Source organism: Paralichthys olivaceus, chromosome 17 (assembly GCF_024713975.1).
Source record: "Paralichthys olivaceus isolate ysfri-2021 chromosome 17, ASM2471397v2, whole genome shotgun sequence".
Classification (NCBI taxonomy): domain Eukaryota; kingdom Metazoa; phylum Chordata; class Actinopteri; order Pleuronectiformes; family Paralichthyidae; genus Paralichthys; species Paralichthys olivaceus.
Window position 1 is genome coordinate 18130395 of NC_091109.1, and position 25213 is coordinate 18155607.

General features: G+C 46.5%; 2 protein-coding genes and 1 long non-coding RNA gene across 10 annotated transcripts; 1 reads left to right on the forward strand and 2 right to left on the reverse strand.

The window, feature by feature from the left end:
- Positions 1–824: 824 nt before the first annotated feature.
- On the reverse strand, positions 825–17908 carry dipk1c (divergent protein kinase domain 1C). Of its 8 annotated transcripts, none has more exons than XM_069512352.1 (11): positions 17271–17908; positions 17042–17097; positions 16159–16221; positions 14381–15537; positions 4826–5029; positions 4692–4745; positions 4427–4605; positions 3741–4044; positions 3447–3611; positions 2016–2090; positions 825–1949 (listed from the first exon to the last, which is right to left on the reverse strand). In XM_069512352.1, exons 4-11 carry the CDS (start codon positions 14603–14605, stop codon positions 1737–1739), a joined length of 1419 nt encoding a protein of 472 aa, XP_069368453.1. In that variant the 5' UTR covers positions 14606–15537; positions 16159–16221; positions 17042–17097; positions 17271–17908; the 3' UTR covers positions 825–1736. The 8 variants fall into 8 exon arrangements, with proteins under 8 accessions (XP_069368453.1, XP_069368452.1, XP_069368451.1 ...); XM_069512351.1 differs by having other exon boundaries at positions 14381–15261; positions 15433–15537; positions 17042–17908; XM_069512350.1 differs by having other exon boundaries at positions 14381–15261; positions 15337–15537; positions 17042–17908.
- LOC138405248 (uncharacterized) lies at positions 5030–6616 on the forward strand. Its single transcript, XR_011238933.1, has 2 exons — positions 5030–5744; positions 6075–6616. It is a non-coding gene; the product is annotated as an uncharacterized lncRNA (long non-coding RNA).
- A 3039-nt stretch (positions 17909–20947) lies between the features above and the next one.
- On the reverse strand, positions 20948–24309 carry tubb6 (tubulin, beta 6 class V). Its single transcript, XM_020112116.2, has 6 exons — positions 24145–24309; positions 23484–23592; positions 23120–23230; positions 22727–22842; positions 22258–22386; positions 20948–22184 (listed from the first exon to the last, which is right to left on the reverse strand). Exons 1-6 carry the CDS (start codon positions 24199–24201, stop codon positions 21366–21368), a joined length of 1341 nt encoding a protein of 446 aa, XP_019967675.1. The 5' UTR covers positions 24202–24309; the 3' UTR covers positions 20948–21365.
- Positions 24310–25213: the final 904 nt, after the last annotated feature.

A 25213-nucleotide genomic window follows, 5' to 3' on the forward strand; every position in this document is an offset into this window, starting at 1 on the left:
CTGATGTGAGAGAGAGTGTTCGTAAATTAGAGCGAGACATAAACAAACAAGCTGTTTCATTGAGCGTGAATCATTCGAACCAGATCATGAACCTTGTTGATTCAACTTTGTGGTTGATCAGGTTTTCTGGCCCGAGCAGCTTCGTCAGTAACAAACATGATAAATGTGATCTCAACCTTCAGAGAATCATCGACCTGTAATAAACTTTACTTTGGCAAACGTGACGGATTCCAGCAGCGGCCACGAGACTTGTCTCCTCCTGCATGAAGGGGAGCAAGTTGGGACAGGAAGGAGAATCTTGAATGGCAGAAATCTTTCAGCATGACACTGAGTCCGTCACATTCACACTTTACTTGTGACTGAAGTCGTGTATGTCCTCAGTCTGCTGGAGATGAATATTGGGCTTCATCGTGATCATGGAGACGGAGGATGAAACTTTAACCTGAGACCGAACGACACTGGTTGAGTCTGAATCTCCCTCCTGAGCTCATGAACGCAGCTGCTTCACGAAGAGGAAACCGAGGAAGCGTGAGATTCTGCCGTCGGTTCTGCTTTCCAGTAAAATCCTCAGGTCCTCAGTTCAACAGGCCAAACTTTTTAAAACCAGTCTCTCCACACTTCTAAAAACATCACATTCTATAAAAAGTAAGGAAGTAGAGAGGAAGAAGGGAGGAAGTAAGAACAAGTGAAGGAATGGAGATGAAAAACTGATCTTCACACAGAGAACGTTTCTTTGGCCTGAAAATATTGTCGCACAGCGTCTGAGAGGAAATGTGAAATATGAATCTGCATCCTCAATAAAAGAAACTCAGTAAAACTTCAACCATCGTTTCAGATTTTATTTTCTTCATGTCAACAAATGTTAACTTGATCAGTTGTAAAACTAAGATTCAGACCGGTTGCAGATGTAAATACAAACATGATCAGTGACGTCCAGTCGCTGTTGTGGTTCAGTGATAATATAATGGTTCAGTCACTGAACTTCAGATCCAGGCTAACTCACCCCCCTGTTTCCAGTCTTTATGCTAAGCTAAGCTAACGGCCTCTGGCTTCATATTCACCATTAATGAGGATGATCTCAAATCAATATATTGAATTTAATGAGGAGCAAATCATCTTTTTAAATAAAATGAGTTTAATTCAGCAGCTTGAGTCTAGAATAAGTTACCTGCCTTCAAAAAGTTCTGATTAATCCCCACAGACCAAGTAACGAGTAGAACCCACAGGACATTCAGTAAAGTCAAAGTTAAATGATCGTAGAGGAGTCGTGTGTCACGTTTTATTGAATCTGAGACCAACTGGTTCAGTAAAACATGAACAAACCCAGGATCCACTGTAAGTTCCTGATCAGGTCCCAGCGTCCAGGCCCAGGAGCATAGTTCCAGATTCACTGGGAGGAAATCTGGAAAACAAAATCTAGTTTATTGTGCGGTGCATACGTCCAAGAGACGGACACAGAGTATGTGGACATCCAGAACCTGCAGCGTGAAGAGACGGGAGCGTGTGTGAGATCACATGAGCCTCAGACTGTGTCTGGTCCAGTTCCAAACTCAAGTCTCCTGATTCTTCTCAGAGAACTAGAGTCTCAAAGACCTCAGAGACGAGTCAAGTGTCCAAATGTTAGAGGACATAATGTCCAGAAAAGGCCTGAGGGACACCAGCTCTGTCTTGTGTGTTGGGTTCTCCTGCAGGTTCCCTGGATTCCACCGTGAGACTTTCTGATCTCCTCCACCTCCTCAGAAGTTCAGTGCTGTGTGATCTTTCTCTTCCTGCGCTCCTCCTCGCTCACCTGAAGCCCCTCCATCATGGAGGAGGCGGGTCAGGACTTTGAGGAGACGCTGGTGGACGTCTCTGCCGCCTCCTTCTGCTCCTCCTGCTGCATCCTCTTCTTTTTCCTCCAAACCTCCGTCTGTTTCCGAACACTCCTGCACAGCTCGCTGCAGCTCCACCTGAAAGACAGCGACACCTGTAATTCACTGACGGACACGGTCTTAATATTCATAGAAGCATCTCACCTGCAGGGGGAGCCCTGCTTTGGCCCCGAGCAGAGTCGGAGAAAACCAGGGTCTGAAGATCTTCTCACATATCACCTGAAGACGAGAGGAAAAAGAAAAGTTCAGAAAGAAGGAGCGAAAGAAGAGATGGAGGGAGGACATGAAAAAGTGCCCAAAGTTAACAGGAGAGGAAAGGAAACCAGATTATCAGGAAGAAGACAAAGGGAGGGAACTAGGGAATAGGAGACAAGAGAGGAAAAGAAAGAAGGGATAGAACGAGGGAGGACGTGTCATCATCACTGTCCTGGTCATCACTCGTCTTCTCCTTTGTCCTTCTCCTCTTTTGTTCCTCTGTTACTTCTTCTACTATTTTTCATTTTCCTCTTTTATCTTTTCTCTTCGTTCTTTTTATTCTTTCGTTTCTTGTTGTTTTGGATTCGTCCTATCTCACGTCTCGTCCGTTTGACGTGTTTGTGTGGAAATCTGTTTTCTCTCGTCTCGTGTTCACACGTCCTCCTGAATGCAGGGGACCTCGTATCATATGTCATGGGACACAGGAGCCGGCCGGGCGATGAGAGTCCGTCCGGCGTCGTCATGGTGATGACGGTGATGTCCAGCTCTTTTATGTCCCAGGTTCTTCCTGGAGTCCGACGTGCAGACGAGTGAAAATGTAAAATGATAATAATAATAATAATAATAATAATAATATAAACTGGTCGTAAATATAGTATTTATTTAATAGTATTTAGTTATTGACCCATTTCTAATGGTCATAACTTGAGTACATTTTCATACTAGTATAAAAATGTACTCAAAACTTCGAGTTGTCATTATATAATAATTATAATTATAGTAATGTTAATGTAGAATAAATTAATAACAAATATTCACTGTTATCTATTATTTGTTTATTGAGGCTGATTTTCTGCTTTAAACAGAATTTATGACTCAGTGTTAAATGTTTAATTATATGGAGACAAAAATGATAAAGAACATAAAATCAAATCATCCCTTTAATTTATGGCCTCATTCTAAATATAGTGATAAAGTAATAACCCCCCCCCCCCCATCAGTCATTATCATTCCACTCGTCGCTCGACTGATAATTAAATGTTGTGAGAGATGGATCACTGAGTCTGGGACGAACCAACGACCTTCTCATTTCTCAACCGTCTCGTCAGGAGCGAGAACACGTACAGGCCTCGGTTCACGTGTTCAATGAAGGAGGAGGAGGAGGAGGAGGAAGAGGAGGAGGAGGAGGAGGAGGAGGAGGAGGAGGAGGAGGAGGAGGAGGAGAGAGACAAACAGTTACTGCAGGAGATAAAAACTCAAACGCTGTTCTTACCCACGTTCACGCAGCTTCTTAAATGAAGAGCAGATCTTTTCCAGATCCGTTTGACTGTTCAACCACGTTGGGTCGTTACGGAGCATCAGACCTTCGTGTGCTCTCACCTGCAGGTTGCTGTTGCGGCGTCGGGGGCTGCACTTGCGTTTGCTCAGGATGCATCTGGACGAACAGTCGAAGAAGTTGCAGTCGTCGTCACTGCTGCAGTTCTGGTCCAGGATGTCCCTCATTTTGGGCTCAAAGAACGCCATGTCCACGTCAATCGCCACAACCTTACAAATGTCAAACGAAATCTAGAATTAAAACAGTCCTCCTTCCAGAGGACGTGATTTGGCTTCACTTTAGGGAGCTGTCCTGGCGTCCATCTTTATTCGCGGCCTCTGACCGAGACGTGGACTCACCGTCAGGTCCGTCCTGATGGCAAAGTTCTCCGGTTTGATGTCGCACAGGTGCAGTTTGTGGGTGAAGTCGTTGTCAAAGTGCCAAACCATGTCCAGAAAACTCAGCGCGATGCGATGCACCATCTCCCGGGCCGTCCACCTCCCGCGGGCTCCGCCTTGGTCCTGACCCTGCAGCCCAGAGACGTCCTCCAGGGAAAAGATGTTCTGGTCCCAGGCGTGTCCGGCAGACAGGAACTCCACGGCGTAGAAATGACCGCAGGACCCCAGAACCTTCGCCACGTGGACGCTGAGGTCCTGCAGGACTCTGAGGGACATTCAGAGAAACAATATCTAAAGACAATGTTTTCATTTTCTAGAAGAGACGTCTGAAGGACGACATCACCTTTTACTGTACACTGCAGTTTGTGTTCATATCAAACCTAAGTAACACACACACACACACACACACAGACACACACACACAGACAGACACACACACACAGACAGACACACACACACACAGATAAGCAGCAGGTCATCTTCGTCTCACCAGGTTTCTTTTTATTCTCGTCTTCAGATGAACAAATGATTCATGGAATCATAAAAACAACATTTGTCCAAAACTAGGAGCCTGGTCTCACTTTTCATTTGACAGTTGGTCAGTGTTCTGGAGTTTTCTGTGGAGGAAGTGATGTCAGCTGTCTCACCTGAGGAAGGTGTACTCCTCCTGCTGCAGCAGGGACCACAGGGACGCCAGCTCCGCTCTGGAGAAACTCTTGTCCTGGTTCTTCAGCTTCTTCCCCCAGAGTTTGGCCAGAGAGCTGTTACCTCCTCCTCCTCCTTCCTCATCCTCGTCTTCTTCAGCCAGCCCCAGCGAGTTCCGTACCTGGCATCAGAGGAAGTATTTACGTCGGCCTGTAAGATAAGCACATTTGTGTTTGAGCCAAATGCCGAGGATTTGATGTGACTTACTTCCAGAGTGGCGTAGAAAACCACATCGAGAGGGGAGAGCTCCTCTGCTGTGTCCTGTCGAACAGAGGGACAGATTGAGATCGTTATTTCTTCTGATCTGAGTTTAGTGGCTGGAATCAAAGCGCAGGCGTCACCTGGTAGTCCAGGATTCCCAGAGGCTCATAGGAGGAGAAGTTCTCCAGCTTGGACTTCAGGATGATGGGTTTTCCTCTCCACCGAGCCTCGATCACCTTCTTCCCGTTCTCGTAGTAGAGGCAGCGCTTGTACTCGACCAAGCTGAGCACACACAGGTCCTCGCACATGTCCCCCGTCACCGAGCCGTCGCCGAACTCCAGACACTGAGGGACAGAGCGGGGGACACACAGAGGTTCGTCAGGGAGCAGCTGGACATGAAATGTTGGTAAAGAGTCAAAGTTTTAACAAGGAAACAAAAATAATTCTCGTTCTTCATATGAAGAGACTCTTTCAGAACAGAAATGATTTTTGATCTCATGTCGTGGTTTGTAGTTTTCTTCCTGTTGCCTCAATGTGACGTGTGTCTGCACGTGTGTTTCAGTTTCTCTTCACGTGAAGCAGATGATTAAACATCTGAGCGGACGCAGTCATGAGCACACAAACCGTACGACGGTGACGTGCACACGCAGCCTGTGAAGTGTCTGAGCGGCTCAGCGTCCAGGAGGTGCGAGGGACCAGGCCGGGGATTAGCACCGCTCTGGGATTAAGCGGCTAATCCTCTCACTGGGCCGCCATTCCAACACAAACATGAGTCGGAGGGAAGTTCAGAGACCTGGACACACACCTGCTGTGTGAATCCAGCGTGAAACATCCGCTCCCTTTAATGTGAACTACATGAGCTTCGTTAGAAAGGTGGACAGAAGAAGAAGAGAGGAGGACAGACACGTTCATCCTGACGTGAGACAGATGAGACACTTTTCATCTCTTCACCATCAAACTCCTCCTGCGTTGAAGAGGACGCTTTAGATAATGTGAACATTTAGCTCTTGGTCTGTTTCCTGACTCGTAAACATCTGCAGATGTTCCGTGAATCCAGATGTGAGTGAATGTTAACACTTCCCAGCTCGTCCAGCTGCACCTGATCTGTCCACAGGAGTCGCTTCATCTGAGGGACGTGTTGGCGACGGCCGCCTGACGATCGCTGTGGAGGCTCGAAGGATCCTGTTGGTGTCGGAAACATCTGTAATGAGAACTGGAACATCTGTGTGTGTGTGTGTGTGTGTGTGTGTGTGTGTGTGTGACTCAACAGGAGAGGGAGGGGAGGTCTGTGATTGACAGCCCACTTGTGATTGGCTCCAGCCTCACAGATGATGGATGAAAATCTTTCATGATCTTTGAACTGGGTCTTGTTTCCTTTTTATCTCTCAGCTCCTCGTCCGGTGGGATCTCCTGTCAGAGGAGCAGAGGAGTGGAGGAGCAGAGGAGCAGAGGAGTGGAGGAGTGGAGGAGTGGAGGAGTTCCCCCGGCGGACTGGGACATCTGCACACATCTGCAGCTCAGCAGCTTTCACACATCCGCTCTAAGTCCCTGGATTTTCTCCACCTTGCATCACATCACACTCTCCAGCTGCTTCCTCCCTCCTCAGCCCTGCAGCCAGTGCACCCCCCCAACAGGAGAGGATCATCTTACTGTGAGTGTGTGTGTGTGTGAGTGTGTGAGTGTGTGTGAGTGTGTGTGAGTGTGTGTGCATGAGGTTAAGTTGTGTATTTACTGAGCAGCCTTTGTGAGGTGGAAACATCGTCTCTGCTCTGTGGTTTGAACTCAGATGAGCTGGAACAGACAGAATTCTGTTTTTTAATTCAGAGGTAAATGGATCATCCAGTTTTTGATCCTGAAGTTTCTGCAGCAGTTTGAAATAAAAGTTCAGTCTTCACCTAAACCACAACCTCTTAAAATGCAGGAGTTCTTTCCCTGACAGAGTCATGAGAGTTTTATTTCAACCTCTGACGACGTTTCAACTCTTCCAGTTGACTTTTGTCCGTTTGAGCTTTGATTTCATGACTCTTGGTTGTTTTTGTGCGTTCACTTCATCCATCACTTGTTCAGAGCGATGAGATAAACGACGCTGAATCAGTTTGGTAGTTGTGGATGTGTTGTATCGATCCAGCTGCTGATGTGATGTGAGACGCACCAGATGTCCGTCTCCACGTGGACAGATGTTCACATTCCAACCCGTGGCTGCAGAGGAGGCGTCCAGCTCTCACACATCGTCTCTGTCTCGGTGTGGACGTCACGAGCGGCGGCGTCCAGATGAAGAACGTGGAATCCATTAAAACTAAATCGTCTGAATCTGATGTTTTCGGAGCAGCTGATTCACAGAGAGTTTTTTTGGCCGACTTCCCTCCAGAGGACGGAAACATCGAGATCTGGAGGTGAACTCTGGTCCTGAACCAATCTGAGCATCCAACCAACAGCTGGAGCTCATTTACACACGTGTGTACTTATCACCGAGAGCGGAACGTCTCCTGTCAACAAAATGATTCTCTCAGTCTTTTTACCCTTCAATCTTTTCTTCCTTCCACACATCCTTCTCTTCTTCTTTCTTTCTTTCAAATGTTTTTCTAACGTCTCTATTCTTTAAACCTTCATCCCGTTTTCTTTCTTTTCTTCCTGATTTCCCAGCCGACCCTTTATTCTCTTTTAATCTCCTCTGTTAATTTCTTTCTCTTTGTTCCTCCCACTCTTTTATTCTTCTCTCCTTCATTTTTTGCCGCCTTCCTCCACTTTCTGTCCCTCCTTTCCTTCCTTTCCCTCTTCACTCCATCTGAAACCAGGACTGGAGACTCCTCTATATTCACGGTTGATACCTGGTTTCATTTTCCTGTGAATCCATTTCCTTCCTCCTCGGAGCGGTCAGAGAAAGCCGAGACGTTTCCGACGTCTCGATCGCGGTGAAAGAAGTTCTTTGTTGTCGCGCTCTCACCATCACATTCCACGACGGTAAAACCCGAACACACGCGGAACATTCAAAGGCCTTAATGACATTCCTGTGTCTACTGAGCCTGAAGGCCTCGGCCGACTGAGCGAGCAGCAGCGGCAGAGCGACGGAAACAAAGGTCGAACGGTTTGTGTAGAAAACTACTGAAAGTTTCTGTCTGAACTTGCCGAAGTCGTTAAGGTTTTTCAGGGATCACGAGCCTGAAGCATGTTTCTGGAAACTAATTAAAGGAGTTCAGTGGTGTTTGACTTCATCTGAGAGAGTTCTCTGTAGAGCTAAAGCTTTTTAAAGTTTAAAGTTTGACTTTAAACTTGAAGCTCCAGTGTTCAAGATTCAGGTGAAACGATCTGTTGTTAGAAACTGAAAAGATGTTTTCACGTGTTTCAGCTAAACTGTACGACTTCTTGTTTTGTTTACCCTCGAATGAGACATTTATATTTACATACTTTATATTTACATACTTTATATTTACATACTTTATATTTAAATACTTTATATTTACATACTTTATATTTACATACTTTATATTTACATACTTTATATTTACATACTTTATACATAAACGTTATATTACTATGGGTCTTTCTCTGAATGTAAAAGTTCTGTAAAGTTAAAAAGCCAAAGTCTGTGGCGACGTGGGCTCGGATCAGAAAATACTATCGGAGAATTCTATGGTTACTTCTGGTTTCACAAAAACCAAACTGGATTCTTGAAAATGCTCCGAAACATTTGCCGTCTCTGTGAGCCGATGCTTGTTCAGACAGAAGTGAACCTCAGGAACAATAGTCTGCAACAGGTCTTGTGATTCTCCAGATGTTAAATGACCATGTGCATCACACTGGTGCCTCCGTCGCGTCTGTATGCACATTGTTATGGATCCACTGTGGGCGTGTCCCAGACCACAGCGGCCTCACCACAATTCTTTCCATACATTTCATCAGACGTCAGAGCGAGGGATTCTTTCCTTTAGGGTCTCAGGCTTTGTTGGGGACACGCCAGATGACTTCCTCTTTCCACATTGCTGCTCGAGCGTTGGCGTCCACAGATCTCTGCAGCACGTTACTTGTGTTTTAACGCCACATGATGATGATGATGATGATGATGAACAGTTGGAGATCCTACACATGCGGGACATAAACAGCTTCACAGTGCCCCCTACAGGCCAAACACTCCAGAGACGCTGAAGACAGAAGAGTCTTTGAGAAAGACACTGGACCCAAACATCTGTTCTGTGACGAGGGACAAGCAAGTTTCCCACGTGGGTTGATGAAGAGCGATACGGGTTAAAAAGCGTCACCGTCACCCGCAGCTCCGAAACAAGTGATCAATCACCGGTGACAGGAGGTCAAAGGTCATGTTCAGTCATGTACAGTGAAAATCAACACCTCGTAAATGCTCCTGTTGTTCTGAGCAGCACCAGAACAACAGTGTGACTTTTATTATAGACTGTGAAATGTTGGAGGTGTGGGCTGAATGGCTCGTATTCACTGCTGCACGTACACAATGCACACACACACACACACACACACACACACACAGCGTGGGTGGACCAGTTGAACTCTGGTTTAGTTCAGGGGAAGTGTGGGCTGATCTCACAGCTGGTGAGTCCACAGCCGCAGGCCACAACTCAGTCTGCACCACTGCTCCTCCGCTGGACGAGCAGGTGACTGTTGTTTTACAGATGATGAACAGCAGCTCTCACACTGATTTCACTTTGTAATTGTGTTGGAGCTGAAGTCGGAGGAGAGCAGAGGAAACAGCTGACGGGGAGTTTTGTCCTCCGAGCAGCGAAGAGAGAAGTGGGCGGAGAGGGTTTGGAACAGACTTGGTGATATTTCAGTTTTTGGGAGACGGTCGCTGTGTGAAGGGCGCAGCATCGTCACCTGTTGCAGTGACTCGACCCGGAGGTGTCGAGCACCCGCTGAAGACAAACTGCCTCCAAGTTCAGTTTAAATAAATCCAGTAAAACTTAAGTGTTCGCTGCCAACAGGCCTGAAGTGAAGCAGAACACACACACGCACACGCACACGCACACGCACACACACACACACACACACACACACACACACACACAGCCATCTCTCTCTCCGCAGGCATCACTTTATGTATGAACTCGGGGAAAACACATAATAACAGTGGTTAAAGAAACACGTCTGCCGGCTGCAGCTCTGCAGTAAAAATGAAAAACAGCAGCAGAAACAAAGAGTTGGTTCAGATCAGAAATGTTGATTCAGAGGTTTTTCTGCCAAGATCAGAAATATTTCCGGTTTCGCCTTTTAACTACAAATTGCAGATAATTTACGTCACTTTCTTAATTTTTCCCGAGCTCGCCATCAGTTTATACACAGGTTCTCCTCCTGTCAGCGGCAGGGGCCTCCCTCGGCGTCCTGGAGCCCCGAGCTCGTCGAACAATGGAAAATCCTTCATGCTCGGGTGTGACATGTTCTGTTCTGTGACTGTCATGGACGTCGAGACGCAGCCATGCAGCAGAGTTTCAGATTGGAAACCTCAGAATTCGGATGGATGATAAAAGGGACCTGAGAGCAATGTCTTTCTAGAAGGAAGGAGATGGATGTGAAACGTTTCGCTCTGTCTGGTCGTTGACAGTTTGAGACATGGTGCCCAGAGTTGTTCCACACCAGACTGTCACAGTAACACACCTCACACAGAGCAGCTCTTCATCGCGCAGCTTGTTGTGTTAGCGTCCTGCAGCGAGGCTGGATACTTCATGAGCTACAATCAACTTTGTGTTTTGGCCTCGAGCTTTAAAACCTGTCAGAACTCTCACAGACGCCAAAGAGAGCGTGAGGAAGAGGCGAGCTGCATGCAAATGTGCACTGACCAACAAACACACACACACAGACACACACACAGACACAGAGGTGACTACACACAGCTGATTTTGATCTATGATTCTCATGCAAATACACACACACACACACACACACACTCTTCTAACAACACTTGCATTGTGGGTCCCTCAAACATCGCGTCACACGTCTATTTGCATATTTCAGCCCATCGACTCAGTAAACGTGAGATTTTCATTTCATTTAAAATATTTCTGTCAGAAAGATGGAAATGAAAATGATCTCCTCCTCCCGGGCCTCCTCACTGTTCTCCTCAGCGACTGTTTTGGGGTCAGTGGCGGCTTCAGAGAGAATAGCAGAGGAGCAGCCTTGTTGACGGAGTTCAAACGGCTTCGTTGTGACCCTGAAGGCCTCGTCGTTGGTATGCAGCTCTCATCTCGCTCTCTTTTGAAAAGACCCTCTCGTCATCTTCTCTCTCTCTCTCTCTCTCTCTCTCTCTTCCCCTCCTGAGCGTGCAGCAGTCGTGGCTGATCACAGATCAGCAGACGACACAGTTTTTACAGTGTAGTTTTGTCCCTTTAATGTTCAGGTGGTTTCCTCTCAGTCGTTCTGACGCTGATCTGAACCACAGTCATATTTCATCATGATCACTGTGCAGCTCTTCAGGAAACACGGCAGGAGACAGATGTGTGTGAAATCAGACCGACACCAACAGATGACCGAACATCTGCTCTGAGCCGTCATGTTTCCTGCAGCTGTTCTCTTCTCTCTTATCGGATGTTGTTCTGCAAATCCTCCAACACTCAGAGAAGCTGCGGAGACTTAGACTGAAGCAGTTTTCATTGTTTACAGGTGTGAACGTTCTGAGGTTCATCGTTAAAACCATCAGAGTGACACGTGTGTGATCTTCAGGACGCGCTCACACCTGGTTTGTTTCAGAGCTTCAGACTCTGAAGGAGAGCGAGTGGCCGCGGCTGCAGGTTGTTTCTGAGAGTTTGTCTAAAGCCACGAAGACGATGTGAGAACGTGATGATAAACTTCTAAAACAGTCTGAAGGAGACAAACAGCTGATGATGAATTATCCTCTGGGGACAATGACCAGCACATAGTCACACTATCAGCAGGTCCGTTCACCTGCGATCAAACCAGAAACACAAACCAGAAGCTTCCGTATGTTGAAGAATCTGTTTATAGAAATTCACCTGAAGGTGAAACGCTTTGTTTCATGTTTCCGTCGACGTGTCATAAATATCAAACATGTTAGTGTCGGAGTTCAGCTTCACTCTCACCATCAATCAGCTGCTGACTTCATCACCAGCTCAGAACCACACTCTCCATCCATCCGCCTCCGTCAGCACTTTGAACCTCTCTTCATTTATCATTTATCCATTGTCAGAGTAATAAGATTGATTCTGATCAAACCAATATGTTCAACTATCATGTAAAGTATTTCCTCTTTTTAAATCCTACTCCTCAAACGGGCACCGTGTACGTTAACTCCATTTGAAACTGTTGGTTTGCAGAACTTTGCTTTCACTGAAGAATCTCTCCGTGTCACTAGAAAGGATCTTCAGCGTTACGCTCCGTCACCAGAGACGAGGACCGTCACGCCCTCGGGCTCTTCAGCTCGTCACGGTCGAACGTCGGGTTTGTTTTCAGTGTGAGGACGTTCACAAAGATAATCAAGTGTCCGTGCACTGTGTGCACAACTTTATACCGTCACGTGTAACAGCTGTGAACTTTTTATTTATGATTGAACGCTTTTTAAAAATATGAAGTTTCCTGAATTTCCCTCCTCGTGTCGATGACGCAGGTTCTAAAGGGAAACAGAAGATGGAGACTCTGCCTTGATCATCATATCTGACAGAACTGACCTATCGTCCTGCATGTGGAGAAGGTCGTGAACACATAAATGTACCAGGTTAGATTCCTGACGAGTCACAGAGCTGCACTTCAGATAAACCTGGAGCTCTCGGCTGCTGTTCAAGAACAAACCAGGCAGCATCAGAAACCTGAGGGAGGCCATACAAATGCAGAGTCAGACCATATATAGGCAGAGGAATGCCAGAGACATGCAGGGACAGGCTGAGACCAACTACACATCAGCCATCAGACCGTAAAGAGTCGGATGTTCATCCAGAAACATGCAGATCGGAGCTGGAACAGAAACCAGGTGTGCAGAGCGGCACAGGACAGAAAGGTGGGATGGATCCTGAGGACGTAGAGACAGAGCGTATGACTCCACTCTGGGTTCCATTAAAGAAAAGGTGCAGCTATTGATGGACGGATGAATGAATAGATGGATAGATGGATGAATGAATAGATGAATAGATGGATAGAAGTAAAGATGAATGAATAGATGAATGAATAGAATGAATAGAGGAAAGAAAGGTGAATTGGTGATTAAACAGATGAACGTGTGACTCTGATGCAGACGCAGGAACTCGTTTGGACAGAAAACACGGAGCTGACATGAAGTCCGTGTTTCGGTCAGAAGACAAATCTACAGCTTCGATCTCCGTCAGCCCAAAGTCAAGCTTTCGTTTTCTGACTGCGATCGATGCAGCGGCTTCCAGACGAGCAGTTTCCCAACAGTGTATTTTTAGTTTGTCCCTCAGGAGCTCGTCTCTGACACAGTGGACGGACAAACATCAACATCCACAGTGAGACGGAGGAATAAACCAGAGTTCAGTGATCCTTCGTTTACAGCTTATCTCAGCACCTTCACCCTGTCATTAGAATCGAGAGCGAGGCTCTAGGTTTCACAAAATCTCAGTCATTCATCCGTTCATCCATCCATTCATCCATTCATCCATCAATCCAACCATCCATCCATCCATCCATTCATCCATCCATCCATCCATCCATCCATTCATCCATCCATTCATCCATTCATCCATCCATTCATCCCTTCATCTTGAAGGAGGGATGAGCGTAGGGGAGGAGGAGAGGATGATTGACGGACCTTAGTTCAGTTCACACCTGGTGATCCGGTACCTCAGCGCCGACAGTGGGATTATCTGTCGGTCAGCGAACACAACACAAGGTTCCGTTGTTGAATCTCATCTTTGAGTTTTTTTCGGAGACGAGCTGTGCAGAGAATCTTTTATTCAGCAGACGTGCATCTGTTCTGCGTTACTGCGCCTGAGCAGCCGCATCAGCCTCGGGGAACTCAAACCCTCCGTCAGCTGCTCTGCGGTCGATGCTTCAGCAAACACCGACGGTTTGTCGACTTTGGACGGTTCATGTGGGAGTTCGTCAGTTTCCACTTTGGATCTGTAAGAGCTTTGATATGAGCCTGTGTGACGCAGGACATCTACAACAACAGTTCATCACAATAAAGAGGAAAAGATCCAATCATGACGTCTCATCGAAGAACTAAATAAAATCAAACATGATCATAAACATGTTGTTTATGTTTTTGTATTTTCTCATTATGCCTATTCCCTATACATGCCACCAGGGGGCGATCAAGACTTTTTTGGAAGAACCAGGTGGAGGAGAAATAAAAACAAGAGTCATGGTTCTTGAAAATGAAGAGGAAGAAGAGGAGAGTTATTTGTTATCAGTGTTTACCCACAATGCACCAGTAGATGCTGCGCTGGATAAGGCAGTGAGGTCTATAAGAGCTACTGACCTCTGTTTGCCCGCCCCCCCCCGTTTACTGTAACGTTCAGGAGAACCACAGTTTGGACAGAGGAGACAGACGAGTGTCTCGTCTGTAAACTGGAGCGAGAGCTCTGCATGTGTCCGTCCCGTTAACTGTGGCAGTGAAGTCGTCAGACACTCATCAGATGATGAGCCACATGTTTGCACATCTGGATTTAACACCAGGGTCAGAATGTGTCAGTGATGTGAACATTATTCTACTTTAGCAGTAACATCACTTCTGGGCAGAGTTGGTACTCTGGTGCTCGGGGACTCACCAGTCTCTGCAGGATCCTCTTGCTCTTGTCATCGGTGCAGTAGTCGGACATGATGCTCCTGTGCACCAGAACCAGGCCGTTCAGGAACAACCAGGAGCCGAACCAGAGCAGCGCGAACACCAGGGTCCCCCGACGGGACCACAGCCGGAGGCCCAGCCACCTGAGCAGGCACATCCTGCCCCCGCCCCGCCCCCCTCCACCCGCCGCCACTCCTCCGGGGAGCATTGGAAGTGGCACAAAGCGTTTCTCAGGTCGTCTGGATCGTTGCCGGATGATAATGAAGTGGTCCAACTGCAGAGAGAAGCTCCAGAACTCAGATTCTAAAACTGTTCAACAAGAAAACGACTTGAGGAGAAGTTAGAAAAATGTCCCGTTCACTTCTCATGTCACACAGATACTGTTGAACCGTTCATCCTCTGTGTTTGACTCAGTTTGTTTTAAAAGATAATGAATTCCATCATCGGCGTATCGTCAGCACCTGCATCTTTATATCTCCCATGATCCTCTGCAGGAAGTTATGGTGGAAATCCAAGATCCAGAAATGTGCGTTCAGTCATGAGGAAAATCCTGTTTCTCTGCGTCCCTCGGACTTTATCCTCCTGACAAAGAAAACTCTGTTGGTTCTGTGCAAACACTTTAACATGAAAACAGAAGAAGAGCCCAGTCCAGTAATCATCCAATCAGAGCAACACGTTCCAGAAGCTGACGGCTCTGACCTCCGGCTCGGCTCCGCTGGTTTTCCATGAGAATTATTTGCTGGAAATTAATTTTGTGTTGTCGTTTCAAATCCTGCTGGTTGATCTGTTCTCCTCTCAAATGTTGAGCAACAGGAAATGACTGAGGAGCTCGGTGGTGAGCGGCCCGTCGCAGCACTGCAGCGTCTGGACACACACAACACACAACTGGATGCTCACGACTTTACACAAGTTTCATAATATAGAAACACACTAACTCACTTTGCACTTAAAACTTCTGATGGATTTTGGTCTTTTTACTGAAAAGATTCTAAATCTATAAACTCCTGCAGCCTGGCAGCTCCGCAGCTTCTTAACCTCTAATCAAAAGTGGACGGATAAAGTTTCCTCGATGTTTGTTGGAGTCGGCAGAGGAGTTTTTTGTCCTGGATGGTGGAACGTCGTCCTGGATGTGTGACAGATCTGTGACAAGAGGAAAAGAGTCGCTGCTTTAGATCATGGAGATGAAAAAACAATCAAAGTCTGAATTAATAATCAATGATTTTGCCTCAAAGAAAAACACAATTAACATTCAGAGAAACTCTGATGATCGAAGTAGCTTCCGTGCACTTCAATAAAAAATGTAACAGCTAAAGGATTTCTCCATGTTTTGAATCGTGCAGGTTTTTCTGCAGATCTGTGGGCAACTGTCGATATCTGTCTTCTCTCAGTTCGTCTGCAGAGAGCTGAGGAGTGTCAGAGGAAACCAAACTAATAAAACCTTTCTCTGAGTTCATGGAGGGTTCAGGAGACGAGAGCCGCTCTGTTGAAGAAGATAATTATATCTTTTCCTTCTGCAGGGTCAGTGGAGAGTTTCTCTAAATGAACTGAAGGAATCTGAAGGAAAAACACCTTCGTCCTCAGAAGTTTCAGTTCTCTGGTGAACCGGCTGCAGCTCCACAAACTTCCACTGAAGCATTCCAAAACTCTGCCGTGCAATTACTCAACCATAATCACGACGTCCTGACGCGGCCGTGGTTTCTCTCACTGATCCGAGCCATGAAAAGAGGAAACCACAGCCCTGGAAAACACTCAGACACTTACCAGAAGTCAGCGGAGCTCTGCAGCCACAAACCGTCCTCAGAGACCCGGCAGCAGAACGTGACCCTGAAGGAGAGAAGTGACGGAGACGGTCATCATCTGCCTCTTTCACTTCAGCGTTTGTTTCTCAGCGACGGGGGTGTGGGTGGCGAGGAGGCGACGGCCGCTGCAGCTGTTTCCCAACTGCTCCCATTGGAGGTCGGCCTCTATTTACACGATCTCACAGGTTTGGTCTCCAAAAACTATTTCTATTCATTCAATTGTTGTCAAGTTCTCTTGTTTCTCTTTAATCATCAGTAACGACGGTGTGGCAGAATAAAAGTGGAAATTAAGTTTCAACTGTTAACGACTTTAAAATATTTTAAATGTTTAAAAACCTCGGAAAATACTACAAGTACTACATATAAATATATATGTATATATTCCTGGATCTGCCCCCTGATCCAGAATATGTAAGAGTTCTTCTCTGATGCTTCATCCAGTAGTTTTCAGGTAAATCAATAAAGACGAGTAGTATAGGCTATAAAATCCTGCCTCCTCCGTGTTAGCAGATGGGACATGGACCAGACAAAAAGTTAAAGTATATGTTAAATAAATGTCCGGGGAGTTCTGAAACACTGATGTTTGTGTTTCTGATCAGTTTGGTTTTATTTAGCTGATATAAAAGAGACGTCACGATCGAGAACACGTATCGGTGGAACCACGACGTCACGACTCCATCGCCTGAATCACGCCACAAGATGGCAGCGTTTCAGATATCTGAGATATTTGGCTTAATTTCTAGAGGAATTGAAAATGTGTCTTTATTTTCAGTCTAAGGAGCCAAACAGCGACCCTGCAGGACTCCTCCCACTGAGGGAACCACCAGGTGCTTTGTCTCACTCACCGGCTCCGTTAAGTGGCTCCAGAAGCTTCTCTGAAGCTGAATCCTGCCGTTTGGTCCTGAAGGCAAAAGTAGATTTGATGGTAAATGTGCAGCAGACAGTCCTCAGATCCACCTCAGTTCATTCAGACCAAAGTCAGAAGGGTTCAAATCCTCTTCTGACTCAAAGCAGTGATCTGAACAGGGTCTGTTAATCAGACTGAATCCTCCCGTCACCTTTATGTTGATTTACCAAATGAAAGCAGAGAATCTCCAAACATGGTCCTCAGCTCCTCAGTCGTCTGCTTCATCTGAAGTGATGATGCTGGTGCAGCTTCCAGGTGAGATAACAAATGTTTGTTATCTTATTTTCCTCTGAGATCATTCAGGAGCCTCCTGAAGTTCCTGAGACATCCTGAAGGCCCGTCAGCAGCTCTCCAGGTCATCGACAACATCCAGATAACTCATCGTTTCAAAAGAAATCACTCAAACGTTTCTTTTCAAACGACTTAAACTCACTGATAGAGTTCAGTCAAAAAAACATCCGACCCTTTTGGTTCCAGGCACAAATCAGACGTTTAACCGTCTGAAACCTTCTCGAGTGAACTGCAGCTCTGAAGTCCACAAGATTCTCCATCTGTGAGGATCAGAATTAACCAGAGTGTGATCCTGTCGTCTGCAGGTCCTGCACATCTGTCTGAGTCGCTGGCAGCAGCTGGAGGAGCTCGTCTGTTGAAGATGCTCGTGAGGATCAAACTGCTGTAAACCCTGATTCTGGACTGTCAGGCAGCTCCAGCTCTGCTCGGCTTTCTCCTCACGCTCCCACTGCCTCGCTCTCCCTCCCTCTCTCTCTCTCTCTCTCTCTCTCTCTCTCTCTGAAGCTCTACATTTGCCTGGCTGGGACAGTGTGTGTGTGTGTGTGTGTGTGTGTGTGTGTGTGTGTGTGTGTGTGTGTGTGTGTGTGTGTGTGTGTGTGTGTGTGTGCGCGCGCTCAGGCTTGTTTTTTTCCAGCCCCATTCCTCTTCCTTCCTCCAGTCTGCTGCACTCACAGCTTTTTCCTTCCTTGTGTGTGTGTGTGTGTGTGTGTGTGTGTGTGTGTGTGTGTGTGTGTGTCCTCAGGGGAGACGACTCCCCCAGCCTTCTCTCAAACTGAGGCCCCCCCCCACCCTCTCCTCATCCCTCTCTTGTATTTACATGCTACTGTACCTCTCTCTCTCTCTCTCTCTCTCTCTCTGTCTCTCTCTCTCTCTATTTCTCCCCCCCCCCCCCCCCCCTGTTACCACGGCAGCATGTCTCCACTGAGGTTCAGTCCCCACATGCAGCTTCACTGAGCCTCGCCAAATTAAAAGCTCACCCCTTCATTTATCTCACTTTTCTGTTCTGTCTATTTTCCATGCCCCCCCCCTCTGGGGTTGGAGGCGTGTCAGTAATTGCCCTCTCTGTAAAAAAGCCCGTGAAGTTCTGTGAAGGTAAAGACAGAGCATGTGGAGGATCCTGTGTAAACTGTTGTTTTAGAATCAGCAGCTGTGTAAACTCTTCAGGAGCTTTGTGTAGCTATGTGTGTGTGTGTATGTGTGTGTACAACTACAGCCTGTGGTCGTTTGTCTCCACCCGACAGAGCAGCTTGTTTCCTAACTCATCTGAGAACCTTCAACCACCAAACTCTAATGAGCATGAGACGGGATCTGAAGGATTCCCTGAGACGTGTTTGATGAAACTCCTGAAGAGAAACAAGTAAAGTCGAGTTTCTCTTGTGAGACACTGGATAGTTTTTGCGGTCACATGATCTTAACCTGAGCTTTGACTGACGGGATGAAAACATGTGACTGAGTCTCAGACCAGCAGCTGTGAACCTCTCTGATGATCCGTTTGCCAAAACTGTCATTTCCACTTGAACTCGTTAACACTCAGCACTTAACATCCACTCATCTGAGTCTCCCGTGTTCCAGCCAGACACTTATCACAGCCTCTTCGTTAGCTGCACCCAATTATCCCCGGCCCCTCGTTAGGAGCAGCTACCTCTCTCACCGTCTGCTCATTGACTCAAACACTTTCTTTAAAGTTGCTTCCTTCACAAAAATGAGTTTCACCTTCAGGTGGTGGAAGTGAAAATGTGAAAGAAGAAACAAGGAGAGAGGAAACCAGGAGAGAGGAAACCAGGAGAGAGGAAACCAGAAGAGAAGAAACTAGGAGATAAGAAACCAGGAGAGAGGAAACCAGGAGAGAAGAAACTAGGAGAGAGGAAACCAGAAGAGAAGAAACTAGGAGATAAGAAACCAGGAGAGAGGAAACCAGAAGAGAAGAAACTAGGAGAGAGGAAACCAGAAGAGAAGAAACTAGGAGATAAGAAACCAGGAGAGAGGAAACCAGGAGAGAGGAAACCAGAAGAGAAGAAACTAGGAGATAAGAAACCAGGAGAGAGGAAACCAGAAGAGAAGAAACTAGGAGATAAGAAAGTAGGAGAGAGGAAACCAGGAGAGAGGAAACCAGGAGATAAAAAACTAGGAGATAAGAAAGTAGGAGAGAGGAAACCAGGAGAGAGGAAACTAGGAGATAAGAAAGTAGGAGAGAGGAAACCAGGAGCTCCAGGCTGAGCGACATACAAACACAAGTTGTGTAGCAGCTCCACCTAGTGGCTGTATTGGGTAACTGCAAAACTGATTTTGATTTAGTTTAATATTGTTGCAGTTTCCAACATTGACCACTAGAGTTCAGAATGACTCCATGTTCATTAGCAGGACCAGTTGAGATGAAACGTGTACGTAAACACACACACACACACACACACACACACACACACACACACACACACACACACACACACACACACACACTCATGTCTAAGCCTGACCTCAGGACACGGTTCAGTCTCGTGAGGACTGAGCTTTGGTCCCATGTGGTCCTCTGGTCCTTCACCCTGAAACCACCTTTGAACTGGAGCTTTGAACAGCATCTGGTTCAGTGACTGATGCTGACGACGTGCACGAGGTGGTTCTGCTGAACAGATCCACTCTCGTCACCTCAGGCCCACAGACATGACACCAGCGTCGCTGCTGCTCGTAATCCACAACACAAACAGAACTGCTGGGAAATCAACTCTCACTCACGCTGCAGCGCCTGAGGGAGATTAACAGACTGTTGACGGGCTGATTCTCTGTCTGTGTGACGGCTGGAGGTGAGTGACCTCAACCAAACTGCTGTTTACTGTTCATTTCAGACATTCTGCTGACAAAACCTTTTGGTATATCTTCTGTTGAGGAATTCAAACAGACCCACAAACGCTCCTCTCAACAATTTGGTCCCGATGCAAACGAATGAGAAGAATATATTAAACATTACAATATGTGGTCTGTTTTAGGAGCTTGATAAGAAAACCACAGACATGAAATAGTTTTCAACTGAGATTTAATACGCAGCATCCAACTCAAACAGGAAGCAGTCTGGCGTCTTCCTGCACTTTGTATTGCAAGAAAAGAAATGTCTGGGTTTTGTTAAGTCAAATATGAGCTGTGTCCAACCAGGAAGAACACATTACTCTCACACTGGAAAACTTTGAAGACTTTAAAGAACAGGGATTTGTTTTTAAAAGGCGTTCCTAAGATAACACATTCATGACACAAAAAAAAAGAGTTCTGTGTCCTGAACTTTAACGTTTCATCACCAAGTTCTAGCCCCTCCTCCCTCGAGTGCGAGAGAATGTTTGTACCAAGTTTGTAGAAACACTCTCAAGATATGTGAAAGATATCAGGTTCTGAAGAACGGGAGAATCACGTTTCTAACATTTCCTAATGTGTGACACGGCGCAGTCATTATGTTTGATGAGAAAACAACAGGTCGGACAAGGATGAAAGTTTTCACAGATCATCCTGAGGGACCATGAACGACCTGCAGAGCAATCCACGTGTCAGTAAAAGATCAGAAACACAAAAACACACTTTAACGTTTTTATTTCAACCGCTCACAACTTCCTCACGCACACAGACACACAGAACAAATGATTCTGTAAATTGTGTGTTTGTCTGTTTGTATTGAAGAAACAATCATTTTTCCACTTTAGAGTTTTAGCATCTTGTGAACCTACGACTCATGGTTGTGTTTTCGATTAACACGGTTTCTTTACGATCCAAAAACTGAGCTGATGGACAGACAGTCAGAAAGTCTGACATCCACTCTGTGGTTAAAGTTAAAGAACGACTGTGGTTAGTGTGGAGAGAAACTAGCGCTCTCTGTAGCTTTGCAGCTGCTGGCAATATTTAAACGTTTACAAAAGAATCAATTATCACTCGTTTGACTCGAACTGTTCGAACTGTTACACGTTGGTCTCTCAGACCTTTACCCATCGGTCGCCTCACTCATTGATCTCATCCTCCTCGTCCTCAAAGTTCTCCTCTCCGTCGTTGGCGGTGGCGTCCTGGTACTGCTGGTACTCGGACACCAGGTCGTTCATGTTGCTCTCCGCCTCCGTGAACTCCATCTCGTCCATGCCCTCGCCCGTGAACCAGTGCAGGAAGGCCTTTCTGCGGAACATGGCCGAGAACTGCTCAGAGATCCTCTTGAACAGCTCCTGAATTGCCGTGCTGTTGCCAATGAAGGTGGCGGCCATCTTGAGCCCCCGGGGAGCGATGTCGCAGACCGCCACCTTGACGTTGTTGGGGATCCACTCCACGAAGTAGCTGCTGTTCTTATTCTGGACGTTCAGCATCTGCTCGTCCACCTCCTTCATGGACATGGGCCCGCGGAAGACGGTGGCCACGGTCAGGTAGCGGCCGTGACGAGGGTCGCAGGCTGCCATCATGTTCCTGGCATCAAACATCTGCTGGGTGAGCTCGGGAACAGTGAGGGCTCGATACTGCTGGCTGCCCCTCGCCGTCAGAGGAGCGAACCCCGGCATGAAGAAGTGGAGTCGAGGGAAAGGCACCATGTTGACGGCCAGCTTGCGGAGATCCGCGTTGAGTTGTCCGGGGAAACGGAGCGAGGTCGTCACACCGCTCATGGTGGCTGACACCAGATGGTTGAGGTCCCCGTAGGTTGGGGTCGTGAGTTTAAGCGTGCGGAAGCAGATGTCATACAGGGCCTCGTTGTCAATGCAGTAGGTCTCGTCTGTGTTTTCCACCAGCTGGTGGACCGACAGGGTGGCGTTGTAGGGCTCCACAACCGTGTCCGACACCTGAAGTGTCAAAAGCAAGATCAGATATAAAACACGTGATGGTGGGAAACATGGGGAACAGACGGGGTCGCACCTTAGGGGAGGGCATGACGCTGAAGGTGTTCATGATGCGGTCGGGGTACTCCTCTCGGATCTTGCTGATCAGCAGGGTGCCCATGCCTGAGCCGGTGCCGCCCCCCAGAGAGTGCGTCAGCTGGAAACCCTGAAACAGAATTTCAACTTAAAGTTTATTTCCGTCATTTCACAACAAACAGAGAAAAGACAGCTGGAGGGTCGAGTTCAACAGCTTCACCAAAGAGGTTCACTCTCAGCTCCAGAAAAGTCAGAGTGTGATTCGCTGCAGATCTAAATCAAATCTGGATCTAGTGAACCTGGGCCACCTGCTGCTGTGAGGACGTGAAGAGGTCGTGATAAATGAATGAATCAAATTACTAAATGAATGGAGCTTATGATATTCAGTGAATCAATAATAAAAGAAGGAAATGTTCCTCAGCCTACGACGGTGAGATTATCTCTGCCTCCTCTGAGCTGGTGGTCGTCACCTGGAGACAGTCGCAGTGCTCGCACTCCTTCCTCACTACGTCCAGGACTGAGTCCACAAGCTCCGCCCCCTCCGTGTAATGACCTTTGGCCCAGTTGTTCCCCGCACCTGTCTGACCTGTGGACGACCAGCACAGAGAAAATCCATCAGTGAAATGTAAAACCATCACCACAGCAGATGGGAACATGTGTTGGACTGGTGACCTATTTTTATTCTGTGTGTGACCGAGACAGACTGAGGACTTCAGCCGCTCTGCTTCTTCTTCTTCTGCTGTTTGGACAGATTCACTTTTACTCATTGATGATCACATGAAGCTGCTCAGTGGACGTAAACTGGTAGAATTCCTCAGAGACCGAATGGCTCAGAATGGAATAAAAACCCAGGTGATTGTTACCGAAGATGAAGTTGTCCGGTCTGAAGAGTTGTCCGAAGGCTCCTGAGCGAACACTGTCCATGGTTCCTGGTTCCAGGTCGACCAGCACTGCCCGGGGGACGTATTTATGTGCTGCACACACAGAGAAGACCAGAACACTGTCCTGTCAGTCTGCTTCCTGTCTAACGAACACATCAATCAATCAATCAAACTCTATTCGAACAGCCCACATTCATAAATCTGATTTTTCAATCTAATGACATTTAGAAATAAAAGATTTACACATAGAAGAAGTGAAATATTTAAAGGAGCAGTCAGAAGCTGTGTTTGGTTCTGTGTTGAAAAGACGCTGACTCACAGAGACTCACACCTCTGTCGTACTTACAGGACGCCTCGTTGTAGTAGACGTTGACCCTGTCCAGCTGAAGAGCTGAGTCACCCACGTAGTTTCCCGCGGGGTCGATGCCGTGCTCATCACTGATCACTTCCCAGAACTGACCGGGTCACAGCAGCAATGAAAAAGAAGAAGAAGAAAAGGGCTGATTGTGTTTCTGTGTTTTAATATGAACCAAACGTTTTGTCTTTGTGGTTCTTCAACCTGCTCGATGTGTGTCTGTGTGTGTGTGTGTGTGAGAGTTCATCACTGAGCCACAGCTGCAGATTTTTCCATCATACTCATCACTGATGAGTTTATTTTTACATCAGTTAGGAATATTCATCATTATTTCCTCCACACACACACACACAGTACGTTGTGTGTCATATTGTTATACTAACAGTATTAATCTGAGTGGGTGATGGTCACATTTAGAAAATGTAACTGCTCATCTAAATGTGATTTTTGAATGATAATCACAAACACGTTGAAATGTATAAATCCAGTTTCCTGTGACAGTTGAATGAACCCGAGTCTCCTCTGAGAGAATCTTCTGGATCATTTCTGTGGAGAAGTTCTGAAGCTGATCTCAGCAGCAACAGATGAAGACGCTCGAGTCTTAAATGTCCCTGTGGACTCTGAATGTGACGTCGGCGTCGCGTGCGTGTACCTTGGTTCCGATCTGGTTCCCGCACTGTCCCGCCTGGATGTGCACGATTTCTCTCATCTTTCGGTCTGGGCTCGGGTGGGCTCGGGTGAGTTCGGGTGAGTTCGGGTCTCAGCTGGAGTCTCTGTCTGTTGAAGGTCTTCACCTCCTCCTCTCATGCGCGTTCACGAGGCCACGCCCCACGCCCCACGCCCCCACCCCCCGTGGGGAGTCCAGTTCGTGCACGTCAGCAGAAAACACGCGTGCTCGGTTTGAATTGAATCTAAACGCTGACGCACCGTCATGCACGTGTTATATTAATGAGCAGCATTTCATTATTTATATTCTACAAATTAAAACTGAATTCTGACTTGAAATTCTGAATTGTGAGAAAAAGGAGAAGAACTTTGACAAAAGACAAATAAAGAGAATAAGAACAACAAGACTCATGTCGTGGTCACTCACTTTTCAATATTACTTATATACTTTACATTACAATACTTTTATATCATGCCACTCTTTTATCCTCAGAAGCCTTTTGCACATTGTCTGTTTGCAGGTCCATTGTTTTCTTTTTTACTGTGTAGGTTAAAGAAAATTCTGTCTGTTTTTTTGAATTATTACCTTTTCCATTTTAATTTCTGTAGTGTACACTACACTTTGTTTCTGCTGCTGTAACAAGTAAATGTCCCTGTTGTAGGATGAATAAAGCACTAATCTAATCTAATCTAATCTAAACATGAAGAAAAACAATGTACTTTAATGATTTCTCTTTTTTTTCTTTCTACAAAACATTTAGATTTCACACTTCATCGTCTTCTGTAGTCGACTTATCATCAGTCTAAACAGGAGTGATTTAATCTACACACAACGATGACCGGTGGAGGTCTATAAATACAGATTTAGATTTTATATATATTTATATAATTTGGAGATTATTTCTGGTATGGAGCTCAAACACACGTCTGGATGGAAATCAAACACCTCCGGTCTGAAGAAGACCATGTGATGTGACTGAAAGCTCCAGAGCAGCGACTGAGGGGTGAGATTGTTTTGTCAGGTATCAAACTTCTGATGCCCAGCACAGGTCGAC